Source organism: Nerophis ophidion, linkage group LG02, assembly GCF_033978795.1.
Source record: "Nerophis ophidion isolate RoL-2023_Sa linkage group LG02, RoL_Noph_v1.0, whole genome shotgun sequence".
In the NCBI taxonomy this organism is placed as follows: Eukaryota; Metazoa; Chordata; class Actinopteri; order Syngnathiformes; family Syngnathidae; genus Nerophis; species Nerophis ophidion.
Genome location: NC_084612.1, coordinates 27,169,804 through 27,191,056, shown reverse-complemented (window position 1 = coordinate 27,191,056; position 21,253 = coordinate 27,169,804). Strand labels below are relative to the sequence as shown.

General features: G+C 37.4%; 1 protein-coding gene across 2 annotated transcripts; it reads right to left on the bottom strand.

Annotated features, from left to right (window-relative positions):
- Nucleotides 1-187: 187 nt before the first annotated feature.
- On the bottom strand, nt 188-20,972 carry eif3m (eukaryotic translation initiation factor 3, subunit M). Of its 2 annotated transcripts, XM_061880536.1 has the most exons (11): nt 20,816-20,972; nt 19,309-19,441; nt 17,324-17,462; nt 16,528-16,651; nt 16,321-16,415; nt 15,754-15,837; nt 15,555-15,654; nt 15,299-15,380; nt 9,994-10,137; nt 5,026-5,086; nt 188-409 (listed from the first exon to the last, which is right to left on the bottom strand). In XM_061880536.1, exons 1-11 carry the CDS (start codon nt 20,855-20,857, stop codon nt 286-288), a joined length of 1,128 nt encoding a protein of 375 aa, XP_061736520.1. In that variant the 5' UTR covers nt 20,858-20,972; the 3' UTR covers nt 188-285. The 2 variants fall into 2 exon arrangements, with proteins under 2 accessions (XP_061736520.1, XP_061736529.1); XM_061880545.1 differs by lacking the exon at nt 19,309-19,441 and having other exon boundaries at nt 20,816-20,943.
- Between the last annotated feature and the right edge of the window lie 281 nt (nt 20,973-21,253).

The following is a 21,253-nucleotide window of genomic DNA, read 5'->3' as shown; positions in this document are numbered from 1 at the left end:
CACCTCTCACGTCTCCCCCCAGCATGTGACCTCATCATTGCAGCCAATCTCTCAGGCGAAAGTCACAGCTCATCTCGCACGGCCATGTTGTCCTTTTACTGAAAACAGATGTTGGCAGATGCCTGAAGACGAAACCCTGAATCGTCATTTAATAGTTTGGTCAACAAAAACATACAACAAATTCCAATTGATCTCCACTGTTTCTTTTATTGGATGTATATAAAAGCAGTTCAGGGTGTGTGAGAATTTGTGTAGAAAGAGAATCCAGGATTCTGAAGGTGACATTTAGGTGGAAGGGGACAGAGTTTGCAGGCTGGTCTTGACGGTGGCTAGGTTGGCTTTCCAAGAGCTGAGGCAGTCATGCAGCTGCTGCCACTGCTGCTTCCCGAAGGTGCGGTATGTGCTGTGACTGAGGGGGAAGACAAACAACATTTTCTATTGACTAAAAAACTAAATATGCTTGCTATTCAATTATACTTTCTTAACCGTCCAAAATTGTTTTCTCTCGCATCATTACAGCAATGTGATATCCAATTAAAATTGTTATTTTATTTGTTTTTCCCAATAAAATGTCAAGTCTTCATTGTTTTGGGAATAAAAATAAAAAACGTGACTAATAGGGCTAATAGTCTCAACAATCGCCATGACAATAGGGCTCAAAAAGCCACATGATTTTGCAATGACCTGTGGGGGCTGGGTAGACAAATTTGTTAGATAAAGGCTTTGTTTACAATGTGTAAGCAGGCAACAAACTGGATTAAAATGGATCGCACAAGTAAAAGTGCCGCCAATCTTATCTATATTTTGTCAACAGTGTCAATTTTAATACCGGTGAAGAATGCAAAGTTGTCGTTTGATCAAATTGTGCGTAATTTAAGGCTTTAATCTCTTATGTGTCTAAGATGCGTAATGTACCCCCAGCCTTGTTTCATAAGCAGGGTTCTCCTGAAGAAAACAAACCCATTGTTACTTTTACATACTTTGATCACTGTGTTACATTTCCAAAGATAATACTTGTTATTTTTTTGTGCTTAGCCATGAGAAAAAGTAAACAGACGACATGCTTTTTACTGTGCGTTGTTCGTAGCTGCGCCACCGGTAGCTTAAGCTAACGCTTAACAGACAAAAACTAACAAATGCTACATGTGAAACAGAATCAAACCTGCTTTGATTCTTACCAGTCTGAATGTGCCGTAAATGCACCAAAATGTACATGGTAATGGCCTAAAAAGGGGTGTTTGTCGTTTTGTACGGCTAATATCAGGGTTTCTACAGGTATCAAATCCAAATGTAATGCCTTTTAATGCCACTTAAAAAATGGGATGCCATGTCCCACCCCCCTTTTTAATTATAGTCAAAACTTACAACTGTCTGTATACAGACAAATTTTAACCCTTTAACAATGATAATATTGAGTAACTGAAAAGTTTACATTGCAGTTACTATCGAGTGAATTATAATTGGCTCACAAGACTGTTTCATCTGAGAATGTATTTGTATTTTTTTTTTTTGTAGTAGCAGCAGAAGTTGCTTTGTTGGTCACTCTAAGAAATTTGACGTTAACTGCCGTCTGCCTTTAGTGACCGACTTTGATTAGCTAATATCATGTGTGATTTGTAGTTGGGAGTCTCTTTGAACACGCTGCGAAACACCTCCTTGAGTTTACCATCGACAAACTTTAACTAGGTTTTAAAAAGTTAGACAGCAATCCACTTTTGCTGTTGTGAGAATTGTCTTGGTAGTCTATCCTAGGTCACGAGAGATTTGCTAATGTTAGCCAAGGTAGTAGCTCATGTGTGTTGAACTGAAAATGACTTAAATAAAGGAGTTGTGTATGTAACAAGCTCAACTTCATCATTAACATGGCATGGGGTCAAAATTAAAGACTACACGCCGTCAATCACCAAAGAATGGTAAAGGTTGGGCCCCCAAAGCAGTTTCATTTTGCCGTAATGAGGCAGTGCTTTTCACGCTTTGAGACCGACTTTTACAAGACCGCCTATGTCCTGTTTGAAAGCCCCAGCCGAAGAAAAGAAACACACAGACAAAGCAATGTATTGAAATTTACTGAGTTCATTTTCTTTTACCTTTCGATTGATTAACTTATTATTATTGGCACGGCCTTACAATTGTATAAACAGTTTTAATGCATCTGGATATCTATTTTTTTAAATGCCATTTAAGGCCTTAATTTTTGCAAAATCCATTTAATCACTTTTAATGCTTTTTAATACCCCGCGGAAAACCTGGATATATTCCAGGCATTTGTTCCCTGTTACTTTGCTCGGTTCCTAAGCTTTGCTTTTCCACCCGAAATGACGCAAATCCCACCAATTTCTTTATGTCCTGAAGTGACCATTACAACCATTGTGACAGTTATTGATGCCGCACATTTGTGACATATTTAGAATTTGTTAAAAAAAACAAACCAAAAAAAAACTTTAGGACACTGGGTTGCATTTATCCCAATGTAAAGATGCTATTCAAATGCAGTTAGAACTATGAAGCATTGCGTTGTCATGTCTCACTTTCGAGCCCTACATCCCATAACCTAATTTTGTATAGTCAAACTTGTTTATAGTGGCCCAAAAAACAATAGTGTTTTGTTTTTAAACCTGTTTAATTTTTTTTATAGCATTTTTAAAGAAACAAATATCTTCATAGCAAGTTTTGCCAATTACTCAATGACATCATGATGACCACAACCCCACCGCCACAGGTTTATTGGCAGTCTGGCGGAAACCTTTAACAGTCACGTATATCAAACTTTTATGTAATGATGCATGATGTTGATGGATGATGTCTCATTTGTTATTTGTTTATTCTTTTTTAGAATAAACTTGCTACAACATGACCTGTTTTCTTGTTATCAATTGCTTTTTTCCATAGTATTTAAGCTTAATAATTCAATGAATAAGAACAATTGTCATTTACGTACACCTACTGCAGACCTTCGCATATGGGGCAAGCATGCGGTATCGTACTTACTACACTTATGTCTGCATACTATCATCCTGTGCCAAGGAGCACTCGCCCACATTTTTTCTCAAACTTATAACAAATGTTTACTAATCCAATGCATCCCAAACTTCAACATGTGAGTTTGTCATGGCTCCAACCACCACAAAGCCAGACTCAAATTGGCTTCCAACTTGCATATAGATTTGGCGGTTTCCTAATAATATATCATTATCGCAGAATGCTGCAATGTATATTGCAATATAGATTTTAGGATATTGTCTATTGTTTAGATTATTGTCCATCCCTAATTTTTTGATAAGACATAATTCTAAAGTTAATCAACTTTCAAATTCAAACCTCTCCTGTAACATTCGCATTGTCTGTCATTTATGTGAACTTCTGTACAAGGGCTGAAAATGTTCAATTGTACTTCTTGCACTCAACATCAGATATATGATTTGTTTAGCTTGTCAAACAATGTATTATTACAGACATTGATAACTAACCTGACTCTCGCCAGACCCTTGTAGTTCGCTGAGCTCAACACAAGGGTCTGGGCTTGAGGGAATTGCAAACTCCTTTCAGATAGCAAAAAATAATGAACCAATCAGGATTGCTGGGCGGGATTTCATAGATGTGACGTTGCACCGAAGCGACTGATTCAAACAACAATGGCGGCACAAAGCGCAGAGTTGTGTGCTGACATTGATTCTGCTATTGCAACTGTTTTGCGACATCAATTATTATTTAAATTATTTAAAAGATGAACAGAGAACGGTTTTCAAGACATTTATTGGTGGCAAGGATGTTTTGGCTCTTCTTCCGACCGGGTTTGGATTTCCCAGCGCCGCTCTCATCAGCATCACGGGTTGATTTCAAGGGGAGTGGTTGAAGTAGCACGTCATTCAAAATAACGGACAAGTGGTTTATCCAATCACATACAATGATTTTTTTACAAGGCCGCCTGAAATACATCTCCTATTGAGGACTCCCAGATTCATGTGTGCAGCTCAGCGAACGACAATGATCTGGCGAGAGTCAGGTTAACTGATAACTATGTGCCACAAAAGTTTAAAGCATTTCTTAAAGTGTGAGAGGGGTGTTGCAAAACGTTTTACTTACTTACATGATATTAAAAGCAAATTGAACATGACTCACTAAGACTGGATTGTCTGCTATCACTACACAACTTTTATAAGCTTTAACTAACCTGAAAAAAAAAAAAAAAGAGTACCGTATTTTTCAGACTATAAGTCGCAGTTTTTTTCATAGTTTGGCGGGGGGTGCGACATATACTCCGGAGGGACTTCTGTGTGAAATTATAAACACATTACCGTAAAATATCAAATAATATTATTTATCTCATTCGCGGAAGAGACGAAGAAAATGTCAGCGATCGTCACACACACGTCAACCAATAAGAATTCGGCGGGGGAGGGTCATGGCAGAAGTGCATTGTGGGTCATGGAATGCTAACTGCTATATGCTACTGCTCTAGCTATTAAAATGGATCATTTCATCGTTGGCGGTAACCTATAAAAATTGAGAAGGGCTGAACAAAAATTGGACGGAATAGGAAATAATGTACTGCAGATTACAAGCTGGGTGTGGTGAAATATGCAGCAGAAAACGACAAGAGGAAGCGGCGCTTACTTTTGGAGTTAGCAGAGTTGTTTAGAAGCGACATCGAGGAAGAAAATTTCATCGAATTTATCGATTAGGAGTGACAGATTCTTTGGTAAATGTATAGCATGTTCTATATGTTATAGTTATTTGAATGACTCTTACCATTATATGTTACGTTAACATACCAGGCACGTTCTCCGTTGGTTATTAATGCGTCATTTAACGTACACTTATTCAGCCTGTTGTTCACTATTCTTTATTTATTTTAAATTGCCTTTCAAGTGTCTATTCTTGGTGTTGAATTTTATCAAATAAATTTCCCCCCAAAATGCGACATATTTCCCTTCTTTATTATGCATTTCCGGCAGGTGCGACGTATACTCCGGAGCGACTTATAATCCGAAAAATACGGTATTTGGGTAAACTGTTGTCACTTACCTGACAACGACTTTTTGCTGTGTTTGGTCAATTTTGCAGTATACCATCTTGGTCCGGACAGCTGAAAAAAAATGAATAAACATCATGCGCTAAAGTCTGCACACAAAAATAAGTTAAAGAGTGCAGGAAGTTGTTTACAACACACATACAAAAAAAAATATATATATATAAATAAAAAATGCAAAAATTCAAATATATATATATATATATATATATATATATATATATATATATATATATATATATAATATATTAAGGCTGGGGCATATATCGATATATAAAATATATCGCAGGTAGAAAATGACTATATCATAATATTTGATTATATGTTCTCACATCGTTGCTTTAAGCTGCGTGCATTACATTACTGGCGTTTCTCATTCCTTCTCGTCTGTCCTTCTCACAGAGACGTAAAATAAGCCCGCCTTCTTACATACGTCACATACTGTCGCGCGTCTAGCGTCATATGCTCTCGCCGAGAGCTAACGTTAGCATGGCTAACGTTAGCTGAGGCAGGTCGAGTTGCATTTAGCTGCAGGCATTACACAACAGGCGTTTCTCACTCCTCGTCTCTCATTCTGACAGATACGGAAAACAAGCCCGCCTTCTTACATATGTCACATACTCTCGCGAGTCTAGCATCATAGCTCTCGCCGATCAGCGAGGTAGCAGCATGGCTAACGTTAGCTGAGCCAGGTCGAGCAAGCGGAGCTTGTGACATTACAAGAGCGAGATGGTGCGAAACTTATCACAAATGGAGGAAGAACAATAAATGCCCAACATAAAGAGGGGGTTTATCATCTGGCGTTGGTTTGGCTTCAAGTGGGAAGATATTCAGCAGACAACAGCAATATGCTGTTCAAGTATATGCTATAATGATTAAACTGTGTGATGACTGTATTATGCTGATAGTATATACTTGTACTATGAATTGATTAAACAAGTTGAAAAACTTATTCGGGTGTTACCATTTAGTGGTCAATTGTACGGAATATGTACTGTACTGTGCAATCTACTAATAAAAGTATCAATCAATCAATGGAAAGTATGCCGCAGAAGTGTTACTACAAAAAGGTAGCAACACTATTAATTTGTTCTTTCATTTAAAAAGTCACCCGTGAGAGAACGAAGAGTTTTTAATAAATGCAGTTTTGGTCAATTGACTAAGTTATTATTTCCCTCTCTGCATGGAAGTATAAAATGAGCACATATTAATGCAGTACGAAGAAGAATGTTTTAATGTATACACATAGAATCATCATACTGCTGTGATTCTATTCATCAAGTGTTCATTCAAGGCCAAGGCAAAATATCGTAATATATATCGTATATCGCAATATGTCATAAACATATCGCGATATTAATAAAAGCCAATATCGCCCGGCCCTAACATACATACATACATATACACATATACATATATATATATATATATATATATATATATATATATATATACATATATATATATATATATATATATATATATAATCAATTTGCCCAGGCCACGTAGCCTGCTCAGTGGCCTTGAGGTTAGAGGTAGGTCGTGAGTTCAAACCCCGGCCGAGTCATAGTAAAGACTATAAAAATGGGACCCCATTACCTCTCTGCTTTGCACTCAGCATCAAGGGTTGGCATTGGGAGTTAAATCACCAAAATGATTCCTGAGCACGGCAGCTGCCGCTCACTGCTCCCCTCACTTTCCAGGGGGTGGAACAAGGGGATGGGTCAAATGCAGAGAGTAATTTCACCACACCTAGTGTGTGTGTGACTATCATTTAACTTAATCACTTGCTGTTGTAATTTGGGCATAGAGCATCAAATGGAATGTGTACTTACATTCCGGAACCGTCTAAATTTTTAAATGGTGGTTCCTATATTAGATGAATAGTCTGTCAACCGGAAGAACCAGCTGCCGCAGAGGGGGGTAACAGCTAATTGTCTATCTCTATACACAGGGTGGAGACGCTCCCCTAAGTGGATAATCATCCATTGTGGCAAGTAAACAGCTACACTTCCAAGAACCGTTATCACTGGAGGACGAGGCTTAACATGGTACATACAGACAAAAAATCAAGCAGGTGCAGGTAAACTAATTGCTAAGCTAGCTAGAAACAACAGAAGAAATAAGTGATTAGTAAACATCCAAAAGTTGAGATGGAACTGCGTTACAGCAGAAAGCAAGCAAATATTAACAGGAAATTAATAAGAGTACAAGATAATATAACAACTTTTGCGCTGCCGAGTTTCTGTTTCGTGGCCATTGCCATGCGTACACGTAAGGTGAAGACCTATTGATCCCAATTGTAGCATCAGAAAATGATCACTGCAGACATTTTGATTTTCCCCAAATCTTATTTGTTTTGGTTGTTTTTGTTAGTGTTTACAAACTCAGGGAATAATTCCCAAGAAACAGGAGTACTTTGAGGGCAAAAAAAGAAGGATTTCAATGAGAGGTGAATATAATTTTTGGATTTTGTCTTGTTATTGTATACAATCGCCTTTGTTTAGCTTAAATAACTGTATATAAGAAAAGGAAACAAGAAACTAGTTAAAAATATTGTGTTGATATAGTTGAACTGTCAATAGCACTCACAATATACAAATAAAAAATACAGTTAAATACATGTGATTGTATGGGTCCATCTCACTCATGGATGATTGGTATTGGAATCAACAGCATAATACCCAGACTGGAACATCCCTATCTCTAACACAAACAACTACAAATGTGTAATTGTTGTTGTATTTATTTTTGAAAAAGAAAGTGACATCAGTGTTTCCCCCAGAACATTCTTTAGTTAAGGTGGTGTCTCTCCAGGGAGAAGGGGGTATCGCCCGGGACAAGCGGACAGACGGGGAAGGTGCGCGTGAAGAAGCCTACAATTTTTGGTTGTGTTTTCAGCTCCGTATGCTGAATGGCAATATACGATATATATCTTGATATTGTTTTCGTTAAGTAAAAACAAAACACAAAACAGTCCTAGTTACCTGAGGTACTAAGTATGTCATTATTTTGTCTTTGTAAGTCAATATTTACTATATTATTAAAAATCAACCACAGGCTTCTCAAATGATGTAATAAATTAAGCATGAGTTGAGCATATGTCAGCACTTTTAACTCTTTTTTTCAAACGCTTATTTACAGTAAGTCACTAATTTGACTTGGTCATTATTTTGTCTTTGTAAGTCAATATTTACTAAGTCAAAATAATGACCAAGTCAAATTAATGACTTACTGTAAATAAGCGTTTGAAAAAAAAAAAAAAAAAAAGAGTTAAAAGTGCTGACACATGCTCAACTCATCATGCTTAACTTATTACAGCATTTGGGAAGCCTGTTGTTGATTTTTATAATGTAAATGTTATATTTTTATCAACATGTGATAGCAGGGACCCTGCCATTCAAAACTCGGCTGCTACATTACTCATGATTAATGTAGCATCAAGAGTTGGAATTGAGGGTTAAATCACCAAAAATGATTCCCGGGCACGGCCACCGCTGCTGCTCACTGTTCCCCTCCCCTCCCAGGGGGTAATCAAGGGTGATGGGTCAAATGCAGAGAATAATTTCACCACACCTTGTGTGTGTGTGACAATAATTGTTACTTTAACTTTTAAACTATAGCAGAAAAAAATAGTACAATAGCAACAGGAGAGACTATTCATCCCTGAACACCATGGAGTTCATATAGCCTTTAAGATGCAGTTACATTATTATATCAACTATCAGAGACAGAAACTCTTCATTTAACATGTCCTTTTTTGCTGCTTCAACACAGAAAAAGGTTAAGTGAAATAACTTAGTTGTTGAATGTAGGTCAATAATGCTCGTCTTTCTCTCAGACACAGGGCTTTGCTGTCCGTAACACACATGCACGAACACACCGCAAAATAAGCTAACGTTACGCTAAAAGCTAATTAGCCTTCAACTAAAGAACTGTGAGCGAACTGAGCTACCGCTTATATTTCTAGAACGTCAAAGGGCTCATCGTGATGTTACTAGTAGTTGACTGGGAGGTTTTTATTATCAATTGGGGAGAGTCCGCTGCATTATGCTCACCTTTCTGCTAACCCGCACCGTCTCTCCTCACTGAATACACACTGCTGATTGGCTGTTACATGTGCTCTGAATAAGCACTGCTGATTGGCTGTTACATGCGCTCTAAATACACACTGCTGATTGTCTGTTACCGCTCTGCGTGTAACTAATCAGATGGTTCTGTGGGTGGGACAATGCTGGATGCTGCAGAGACGTACTAACAGAGGCAGAGGCAGAACTAAGTGGAGCAGTTGGTTAAAACTTTAGTTTAGCATCAAATGGTAATATAAATACATTTAATAAAGTCAAATACAAAAAGGCAACAAGAGAAGTATCTTACACTTCTCTTTTGCAAAGTAAATCTGAACAGCCGATATGGGCATCTACATCAACTACATGATTTGCCTGAGAAGCTGGACAGGACAAAACAAACAAAAAAAAACTTAGGAAAAAAAAAAATAGACTTCAGTTTAGGCGGTGGCGCTGCGGGAAACCCTGGACATTTATGTGAAAGTGCACTCCCATGGAGAGAAACTTGATGACATTTATATTCAAGTTCGAAAGACTGACATTTATATACTGGTTGAAAAGAGCCTCATGAGAAATTCGTAGTAGATTTTGACCCGGTCTCCTAAAACAACCGGAATCAAAACTGAGAAATGGAGTAAGAATCCTTCCATATTCAAACGATGCCCAACCAAAGGGTATTGTTTACTGTACATATGCGTCCTTTGTTGTTGTTGTGGCTACTGGTTAGCACCGGCAGTATTGTGAGGGTTACTGTTGGCATGCTAAGCCCCAAAATAAGTTTTTAAATAGCGTGACTCTGTCCTATCAGGACACTACTTTACTTACAAAATGTTATTTGCACAATTTCACCGCCGAGCATTTGTTACAGGTGCATGAGAATGCATGAACCTCCTTTACCATCAATGACAAAAGCCTCAACGTCTTCCACTCCAATCTGCAGCTCCTCTTGCATGGTCTCAAAGGAGATTTCCTTGAATTCCACCGCCATGCCCAAGAACGTGAGCAGACGCATCTTGGCCATGTTTTGCTCGTGTACGAGGCCTGTGGGGAAAATGTGAAACAGGAATCATTAGACACTAAACTGTCACAGGCCATTACTCTTGACTATGGGAGTTTCCCCAGTGATGATTACTTCTACATGAAAGAGCAACACAGTAAAGGATTGTACTTATTAACACAAACACCACGGCACATTTGGGGGAGTGCATCCCATACACGTATGTAATTTCATCTGAAGTTGCACTGGTGAGGGCCAGCCACATTGCTGCTGATGTGTGCACATTCCACTTCCGAGTCAACTGACGGCTGGCTGTAAGCTGGCTCAATATTTTTTTTTAAAAACAGCTTGTTTTAAAAAGCTGTGATTTGTATAAAAATAGAGTCTGTATGTATGAAAAGTTAAAAAAAAAAATAATTTGAAAAAAGACAATGTTCTCTCTTCTTTTCCCTCTTTAAAAATGCCAAACAGTTCCAGGAGCAGATTGTTAAAATTGGACTATCTCCATCAGTTTAAATATGTTAATTTTTCATCTACATTGGCATTTGAAGCAAAAACATGATTGTTTACAGTTTTTCTTCTTAAAAAGGTCATAGTCTTGTAAACCAAATCAGCAGCATCATTTGAGTTCAGAATGTTTTAAAATTAAAAAGGTAAAGAAAAACTAAATTGGTGGAAGCTTTGTGTGTTGATGATCTGGGTCAAATCAATGACACAATCACACATTTTTACAGATTAAAACTGATTTGTGTATTCTCAAAAGTTCTCCTCTAATGATTACAACTTCATTCTCGTAAAATTATTTTTCCCTCATAATATCACATGATCTTTTATCTACAACTTTGTTTTGCTAGTGCATGATACCTCAACTAATGAGCTCAATGTGTTCTATGATCGAGTTTTAAACTCAAAACACTCGCATCTCAAATAAGCCTCACCAATTGAAATTAATTTAATTGAGTTTAATCTAAGCTTTGCCCTCCCAAAACGGCACAATGTAACATGCAAACATGCCTTCTATAAAGAAAAACAAAGTTTTAGAAAATAAATATTGTTTGAAAAAACAGCAGTACAAAAAACTACAGAAGTTTAATTTAGTAATGAAATAATAATGCTGGCCTCGAATTTTAACTTTTTAAGGTCAAGGAAAGTGTTACCTTAAAGGACGGTTCATATTTTAGGGCACCTAGGTAAACATTATTTTCTTTCGAGGCAGGGGTTCCATTTTGGTTGGTCCCAGGGACATATGCCTGACCTAAACACGTCTTTCCACACCCTGATGAAACTATTGTATCTCTCGGAAAATCTCAGAATAACTTGGCTGTTCTTGTTGTCAGTTATCTTTGACACACTCTTCCAAAATGGCTGCGCCGACGTTGTTTATACCAATAACAGTTAAAAATGTGAGAAAAAAAGTTATGTCGGGGGGTTTTTATCAATTTATTTGATAAAACAATTACGTTACTATTGTCTATTATAGGGATGTCACGGTATGAAAATTACAAATCACAGTTATTATTATAACAGTAATTTTAAATATGCTCAAAATTTTCAAAAACTACTTATACTGCAATCCTTTAAACAAGTTGTATTTCTAAAAAAACTAAAACACATTAAAAGTGTATATATGTATCTCAAGTAGAAAGTTCAATATGCAAATGAAAGCAACACAAGCATTATAAACAAAGTAATATGGCAGAAACAAAACACTATAAATTTATAAAAATAAATGTGAAACATTTGCAATAAGGCATTCTTTTGACATAAGACGTAACTGTACTTTTGGTCCACATAGACAAAAATAGTGTTCATATATGAGTCTAGTCTTACACATAGGACGGCACAGTTATGGGCAAAATAATAATTAAGATTAATTTTATCAATATTGAAATCTCGAATATTAATGATGATTATTCACTAATTCTATTTTCTGCTTGATTTACTCTCTATTTTATGCTGGGGCCGCCACATATACTGTAATATTGTACATGGTAATTGGTATAGATTGTTTATATGTTATAGACATAATATATCTGTATATATAATATACTGTACACATTAAGTATATATTGTATATATTCACAGATATGTTATATTTTATATTGCTATTTCTAGTCTATTTATACCTGCATTGTCATTTCCATCCTTACACTCTCCATCATTGTAACTGAGCTACTGTGTTGAACAATTTCCCTTGTGGATCATTAAAGTTTGTCTAAGTCTAATGGAAACACGACGCAATCATGTAATTTGTAATATCTGATAAAAATGCTCTAGGTTCTAGATATATATATTTCAGATTGTGCCAGATTATTTTATTACATGACGCCTTTATCTCTATTTTTACATTTTCACAGACAGGTATTTTTTAAGTTACATACACACATGTACCGGTACATGTACAGTACATGCTGTATCAGGACAGATCCATTGAGCATATGAGCAGAAATCTGTCGTATAGGAATCAATTATACACCATAAAACATTAACAAAATGCTGTCACATGAATGATTATTAAAGGCCTACTGAAATGAGATTTTCTTATTTAAACGGGGATAGCAGGTCCATTCTATGTGTCATACTTGATAATTTCGCGATATTGCCATATTTTAGCTGAAAGGATTTAGTAGAGAACATCCACGATAAAGTTCGCAACTTTCGGTGCTAAGACAAAAGCCCTGCCTTTACCGGAAGTCGCAGACGATGACGTCGCATGTGTGGGGGCTCCTCACATTTATTCACATTGTTTATAATGGGAGCCTCCAACAAAAAATGCTATTCGGACTGAGAAAACGACAATTTCCCCATTAATTTGAGCGAGGATGAAAGATTTGTGTTTGAGGATGTTGATAGCGACGGACTAGAAAAAAAAAAAAAAAGTTTAAAAAAAACGCGATTGCATTGGGACGGATTCCGATGTTTTTAGACACATTTAGTAGGATAATTCTGGGAAATCCCTTATCTTTCTATTGTGTTGCTAGTGTTATAGTGAGTTTAACAGTACCTGATAGTCGGAAGGGTTTGTCCACAGGTGTCTTGACACCAGTGTCTCAGGGGAGTCGACGGCAGCTTTATGGACGGCACAAGCCCAGCTTTTCTCCGGTAAGAAGCGACTTTTTAACCACAATTTTCTCACCGAAACCTGCTGGTTGACATTCCGTCGTGTTCATGTTTGCTTGACCACGCTGTGATCCATAGTAAAGTTCCATCTCCAGGAATTTTAAACAAGGAATCACTGTGTGTTTGTGTGGCTAAAGGCTAAAGCTTCCCAACTCCATCTTGCTACTTTGACTTCTCTAATATTAATTGAACAAATTACAAAAGATTCAGCAACACAGTTCTCCAAAATACTGTGCAATTATGCCGTTAAAGCAGACGACTTTTGGCTGTTTGTGTGCGTAGCGCTCATACTTCCTAAAAATCTGTGACGTCTTGCGTACACGTCATCATTACACGACGTTCTTGAGACGAAACTCCCGGGAAATTTAAAATTGCAATTTAGTAAACTAAAAAGGCCGTATCGGCATGTGTTGCAATGTTAATATTTCATCATTGATATATAAACTATCAGACTGCGTGTTGGGTAGTAGTGGGTTTCAGTAGGCCTTTAAAGTAATTACTTTGTGGAATAAAGAAACACAACTAATGTCAAAAACATGTTTACTTTTTTGATATCAATATAAAACACAAAGCAGTCTGACTAATGAAGATAAATTCAAATAAACAAGCTATGTTCTTCAACAACCTTGTACTTCAGTGCGGAAGTTTGGCCAACAAAAATAAGGGGTGTTAACTCACACATCTAACACATAAACTTTGTGCCTCACTGACAACTCAGCCTGCTTTCAATTTTAGCTAGTATTGATGTTACTTGAACACTTATAAAGCTAGCAGTTAAATAAAGGACGAGTAAACATCCCAGTAAAAAAACTTAAGACATTATAAAAGAAGTTGTTGCAACGTTCCTGACACATCGTCTGCTGCATCGTAACGGATGACGCTAGCTGCACGTTCAAAATGAAACTGCAACATCAAATTTGTTTTTTCCTCCAATAGCATAGCGCTGTTAATCGCACACCGAGACTCCGCGGAAGTACACGCGTTTGAAATGAAGCGATCAGCTCCGTTAACTCGGAAGGAACATTTTCAATGCTAAGTCCATGAAGCCGCCGCCGTGTCTCCCGAGCCGAGCGACTCAAGTGCGCATGCACAGATGCTGCGGCGCATCAGTATTCAGGAAGTGAGCAGTTGCCTACAATGCAATAATAAATAATGTCTTTTCAGTAATTTAAAAAATTAAACAGTTTTACTAACCGTCTGGAAATTTTACCGCGGTTTATCATTATACCGTTTATCGTAACATCCCTAGTCAATTGACAAGCAAAAAGTCAAGGGCGGTCACACCATGTTCTTGCCATCAGTGATGGTCAATTTTGTAGGGTATTACTGCAAGTCACAAGGGCGGTCGCGACAAATGCTGCGGTTGCCGTGGTTAAATTCGAGCCCTGATAATGTAAAGTATTGACCTCGGCCAGCAGACTGAACAGGACTTAGAACAGACTAAAAATGTTTCGAACTGGGGTCAAACGTAAAAAGAGCAGATTTATCAAAGGATGGCACGTCAATAAGGCTTGGACAGCAGCGGATATTCTTAGTTATACTATCTCCCAAAATCAGTGTAGTGAAGGAGAAGAGTGGACGCTTTTCAGGCAATGTGTTGGGAGGTTTAGGCTACTATCACATCAGGCTGTACTGTACGGCAGTGGGATTAAAGACACCGCCGGTTTGTAGCGCAGCAGACCGACAGACCGCCCTGTACACCCGGAGCTGCTTCAGGCATGCGCAATAAACTGAGCTGTGGTCCGTGGAGGAGCTAACCAGCTGGACGGCTGTGGAAGCTAGACCGCTGCTGAAGGTTTGATTTTCAATGGTTGTAAAACAAAGATATGTCGATCTCTAGCTATAAGCTAATGATAAAACCGAATGTGTTTGCGCAGATTTTGCTGCGTTCACTGTGGCATTTGCTATGCCATCTAGCGGCAGGGAAGATTGTAGCTCAAATTATAAACGCTCAATCTCAAATAGTACTACAAATAGTTGAGATACCACCGCATTTAAATCTTTTATTCATTTCAATGTGTCCATGAAACTCTTTAATATTATTACTGTGTGCTTGACAACATACAGTATAATCAATGTACTTACCTAGAGAGTCAATGAAGTCTTTGTTATTCTGGTAAAACTTGACATATGATATTAGCTTTGCGCTCACAAATATGGTTAACAGCTGTAAAACAAATAGGGGAAAAAAGTGACATGGTCAACATCATGTTGCATTTATTGTGTACAAAATGTATGCCAATATGATAAAACACAACTTAAGTTAGCAATATTATTTGTCTCCACAATGGAATGGCTATACCTACTAAAATAAATCCAAATTTGTACTTTTAACACTCACGTCATGGATGAGCTCTCCCTCCAGGAAGCGCACTGGTTTGAGAGTAAGCAGGTGGTCAAAGAGATAGGTGTTAGGATCTTTGAGGGCCCGCACAATGCATCTAAAAACAAGACACACAGACACACAGAGGTAAAGGTAAATGAGGACGTAGATGCAGATGTGACGATAAATGACTACGAGGAGAAGGGTCTAAATTCACCTGTGTGCGTCAACACGTGCTTGTGAAGCATTGTCCTCTGTGTAACTTCCCAGCAACTCCACCATCACTTTGGCTGCAGCTTCGCTGTAAATTAAAAGACGGTTATTGAATACTTTCCAGTGACATGCGAGAGGTAAAAAAGGACCTAACAGTTCTTTGTATGATACAATGTAATTCTAGAAGACCACTTTAATAAAACATGTTGTTACATCACATACAGTACCTCTTGGAAATGTCACTGTGAATTAACCAATATCAAACCTGCCAACCTTGAAAATATGCTACCTGTACTCCACCCCATTTACATATATATTACTACACAACGTTAAAAAATGCTTCTATATACTTAAGGACAAAGTGTGTTTTGGTTGTGTTATTAGCCATTAGTACCAACATTTCATTTATACGTTTCATTATGCTTTTCGCTGCATTTCCTCATTTTGATGTGTAATTTTATTTTTAAAGGGAAAATAAAACACACCAGCCTTTAGAACTCTCGGTCAGGGTTGCGTGTTTTATCCATATGGCGACATTTTATTGTATTTTTACGAGCAACTATTCAGCTACCTTTTTTTGCAGTCCACCAGTGCGTCATACACCAGCCTCAAGAGAGTGTGCTTCTTCTCTATATTCAAATTCCAGTCGACTATCCACTTGGCCACCTGATCAACAGAATAAGTATGATTCAAAAGGGTGTGCAGTACAGCAACTAATAAAACTGAAACTCTAGGCAAAAACATCTAACTATAGCTTCTGATTTCTGAATTTATTTACCTGATCGAGGTCAGTCGGGATGAAGGTGATGGCGTTACAGGCAGCTGCCACTTTGATGAGGCTGCATAAGACTGTGTATCGGACTGGAGCGTTTTCATCCATACCATGGAACAAGTTACTCAACCTGGAACGTAAAGGTAGCACCCAATTATATATTTAAAATACGGACATTACATTGGAAAAAACTGAAGTTTGCCAGCAAAGTCTTATTTAAAATACTACAACTGGACTCACAGGACACATCAGAAAATACTGCAGTTATCAGTTAAGTTGCTATGCATTAAACAGTTACTTTTTAAATTTTAAAAAGTTGTATATGCTTGCTGTATATAGCGTAACGAAGGCCAGCCAGTGTGGCTGGGCCATATGAACGTTGGTAAACCTCACCCCCTGACAACTTCAAAGAGTTAGCAGCTTGGACTTTTAGCCTAGTGGGTAGCACACTTAACTCTCAATCCGGGATATGTGGATTTGCACCCCGCTTGAAGTGGTGGCAGTAAAGGAAGAGAGTCTACAGTAGCATTTCTACTCAATTATTTTGGCAAATAAACAGCCCAACTCAAATATAACAAACAAAAGGGTAGAAAATGAAGGTAAAGGGGTACAGGAATTCACTAAATAACAGTGGCAATATATTAATAGAATAACAGAATAAAATAATAAATGCCTTACCCCTAAGATGCGTATTGTGTTCTCTAAGTAATCTTTTTTAAATCTAATGTATCATAAGATGATGATTTGTATGTCAACAGCAGCTTATGATTTCAAAATGATAGAAGTGGAGAAAAGGACTCACAACTGCATCCTAAGTGAAGGTCGCTCTCCTTCACGAGACTTGACCAGTTTCTCACACAAACTCTCAATGAGAGATTCCTGCTTCTCTGTCTCCAAGATCAACATCAGCGATACGATGCTGTTCATCACACTCTCCACATCTGCAGAGCAAAACACAGAGAATGTCCACATGTAAATAAAGAGGCTAAGTGTATCCATGTAACAGATTAGGGCTGCACAATTTTGAGAAAAAAAAACTACGATTTTTCTCTCCAAAATTACGATTCTGTTTGCGATTTTTTTTTACATAAAAATGCATAAAACAGTGAAAATACACAGTGAAGGAAGACAAGTTACTTCAAAACCATCAAACATATTATTGTCTCAAAACAATATACATAGGAATAATATGCAATAATTTACTTTGAAAAATATTTGGCCTTAAGCAGACAGACTCAACTTTTGTCGACATTATGCTTGTAAACTGAATACATAATTGATACAAACTATAGTGATCATTATGTAATGTAATTATAATTTATAATGATAATGCAAGTAACCATTTCTCATTATTCTAGAAATATTTACCATTCTACTGTATTGGAAGATAAATAACGGTTATCAAAAAAAAAAAATTACATGGGCTAATTTCTGTGATCAAAAATGTAACTTAATATAATAATAATGATATTTAACATCTTAAAGTGCATTGTTTTCCAACTAGGAAAAACTAGGTCGGACGTCGTCTTTTTGTTTACTGCCGTCACATGATCACGGAAATCTCACTCATTTGTTGATGGGCTCATTTGAAGCTGAAATATTTCTAGAACAAAGCACTTGGATTTGTAATCAAAATGTTTCCTCCTAATTTTAGTTTCTTTGCTTAATTCCTTGTATGCCTCAGTGTAATTTCTGTCTCTGCCCACCGAGACAACGATTGTGAATGACTGAAAAGAGAGCTTACAGCGTATTTTACTGTTAAACAAGCTCAGGTGCTAAGAGCGATTCACAGAGGGAGACCTATTTCTCCCTACTTGAAGCGAGAGGCAAAAAACAAGAGGCTCAGAAATCCTGATTGGCGAACATGTCTTTCACTCAAATGCCAACGACAATGGAGAAAAAACAAAAACATCTGTCTGACATTATCACACCAATTAAAATATTGATGTCTATTAATCATGCTGCCTTAGAACAGATTATATTCAATTTGAAAATAAAATTTGGGGCATTTTTCTACTTTTCATGGGCTTTCTTTTAGGTACTCTGGCCACCATCCACATCCCAAATTCATGCATGTTAGGTTGGAGCTTCTAAATTGTAATTGTTAATGGTAGTCTGTCGATATGTGCCCTTTGATAGACTGGTGACAAGTCTTTTTATTTCCATTTATTTATTTCAGGCAATGACATAAAAAAAGTACATAGTTGACAACACAAAATATAAATTAATATAGTGAAAAAGGTAAAGTACAGTATGTAATGCATGATTGTCCAGTATTGCCTGAAAGGGATTGGGAAGAAGATAATTCATTTAATCCACCCCCAGTTCTCCATTCAGTGATTATTTCATTGAGTTTCACTGTTACTTTGTTTAAGGATTATAATATAAACGTTGTATCAGAGTGGCATTACTAACAATGATTATTACACTGTAACAATAATTTGTATCAACAATGTAGAAAGAATGAATATACGAACAATTGTAATAGACAAAATACCAACAACGGCAATAGACAACATTGCAATATTGGTAAGGAAACATTAAGCGCATGTTAACACTTTGAGACAGAGTACAACAGCAAGTCAAATCAAAGACCCTCATTTCTATATTTGAACCAGACCCGATGTTTGTATAATAGTTTAAATCGATTAATAGTTTGTCCAGAGTGTACCTCGCTTCATGCCCAAAGCCAGCTGTGATGGGCTTATTAGGACAAGTGGTGCAGGACATAGATGGAGTTGTTTTTTTTTATTTCATTTTTTTTTTTTAAATATTAAGAAGGCGTACCTTTATCGTCATCCTTCAGACAGACATCACAAGCCTCGATGATCTGAGCCAAATCTATGTGAAGTCCACCTTCAGAGTTCTCCTCCGAGATGTCAGCTCCTTTGGACTTGAGGTAGGCTCTGAGTTCTGACGCCTATGAATAATAAATCAGCTCCCATGAATGACTGAATACACAACAGTGATGGTGTTACATACTTTAGCTTCTTAACGCAGTGGTTCTCAACCTTTTTCAGTGATGTACCCCCTGTGAGCATTTTTGTACTTCAAGTACCCCCTAATCAGAGCGAAGCATTTTTGGTTGCAAAATATAGATAAAGACGTAAAATACAGCACTATGTCATAAGTTTCTGATTTATTGAATTGTATAACAGTGCAAAATATTGCTCATTTATAGTGGTCTTTCTTGAACTATTTGGAAATATAGATATAAAAATAACTAAAAACTTGTTGAAAAATAAACAAGTGATTCAATTATAAATAAAGATTTCTACACATAGAAGTAATCATCAACTTAAAGTGCCCTCTTTGGGGGTTGTAATAGAGATCCATCTGGATTCATGAACTTAATTCTAAACATTTCCTCACAAAAATAGAAATCTTTAACATCAATATTTATGGAACATGTCCACAAAAAATCTAGCTGTCAACACTGAATATTGCATTGTTGCATTTATATTTCACAGGTTATGAACTTACATTCATATTTTGTTAAAGTATTATTCAATAAACATATTAATAAAGGATTTCTGAATTGTTGCTATTTTTAGAATATTTAAAAGGAATTTCACGTACCCCTTAGCATACCTTCAAGTACCCCCAGGGGTACGCGTACCCCCATTTAAGAACCACTGTCTTAACGAACTAAAAACACGGAAAAGTAGCTCACATACGAAGCTGCCCCAACAACGTTGACATATGTGACAGCGCGTTTAAATACAATCCATCCTTTAGGGATCGCGGGGGTGCTGGAGCCTATCCCAGCTGCATTCGGGGGGAAGGCGGATTATCCATCCATCCATTTTCTACCGCTTATTCCCTTTCGGGGTCGCTGGCGCCTATCTCAGCTACAATCGGGCGGAAGGCAGGGTACACCCTGGACAAGTCGCCACCACAGATAGACAGACAACATTCACACTCACATTCACACACTAAGGCCAATTACCCTGGACAAATCGCCACCTCATCATAGGGCCAACACAGACCGATAGAGATCATTCACACACTCACACTAGGGCCAATTTAGTGTTGCCAATCAACCTACAGTGTGACGAAAATGCACATAACTTATGTTAAAAGACGGTTGGATACAATGACAACTAGCCATTAGGGGAAAAAGAGGGCACTTGTTTACCTTGTTTCACGTTACGCTTTTCTGGTTACCGCTGGTGATGCGGTTAGCATATTAGCTAAATAGCTTGCTAACAATTTCGCTAAATATTATTAACCGCTGAGGTCATCCACGGTGAGAATAAGAATACAATTTCGCACTCGGCGCTCAAAACGTTACCTGGTCTTCCTCAGTTATGTCGATAAATGCCGGGACGCTCATTTTTGGTCACTTTGTGCGCCCGTGTGATGAAATCCACGCTACCGACGACGAGGAGACCTAACCGGAAAAGGAAGCACAACAGCACCGCTTTACTTCCGGGGTGTTGTTCTTAAAGGGACAGTGCGCACACACGCTCGCCACAACACAGTAATGATATATGTCTCGCTTTAATTACAGTGAATTTCATTCTTACTTATTTATGGGTAAATCTCTGACGGATATCTTTAGATAATGTATCCTTAATCTCAAAGGTCAGGCAAGCACTTAAATTTGATGACACTCAGAATTCCATTACCATTTTTTCTCCTTTTTTGATTGATTGATACTTTTATTAGTAGATTGCACAGTTCAGTACATATTCCGTACAATTGACCACTAAATGGTAACACCCCAATA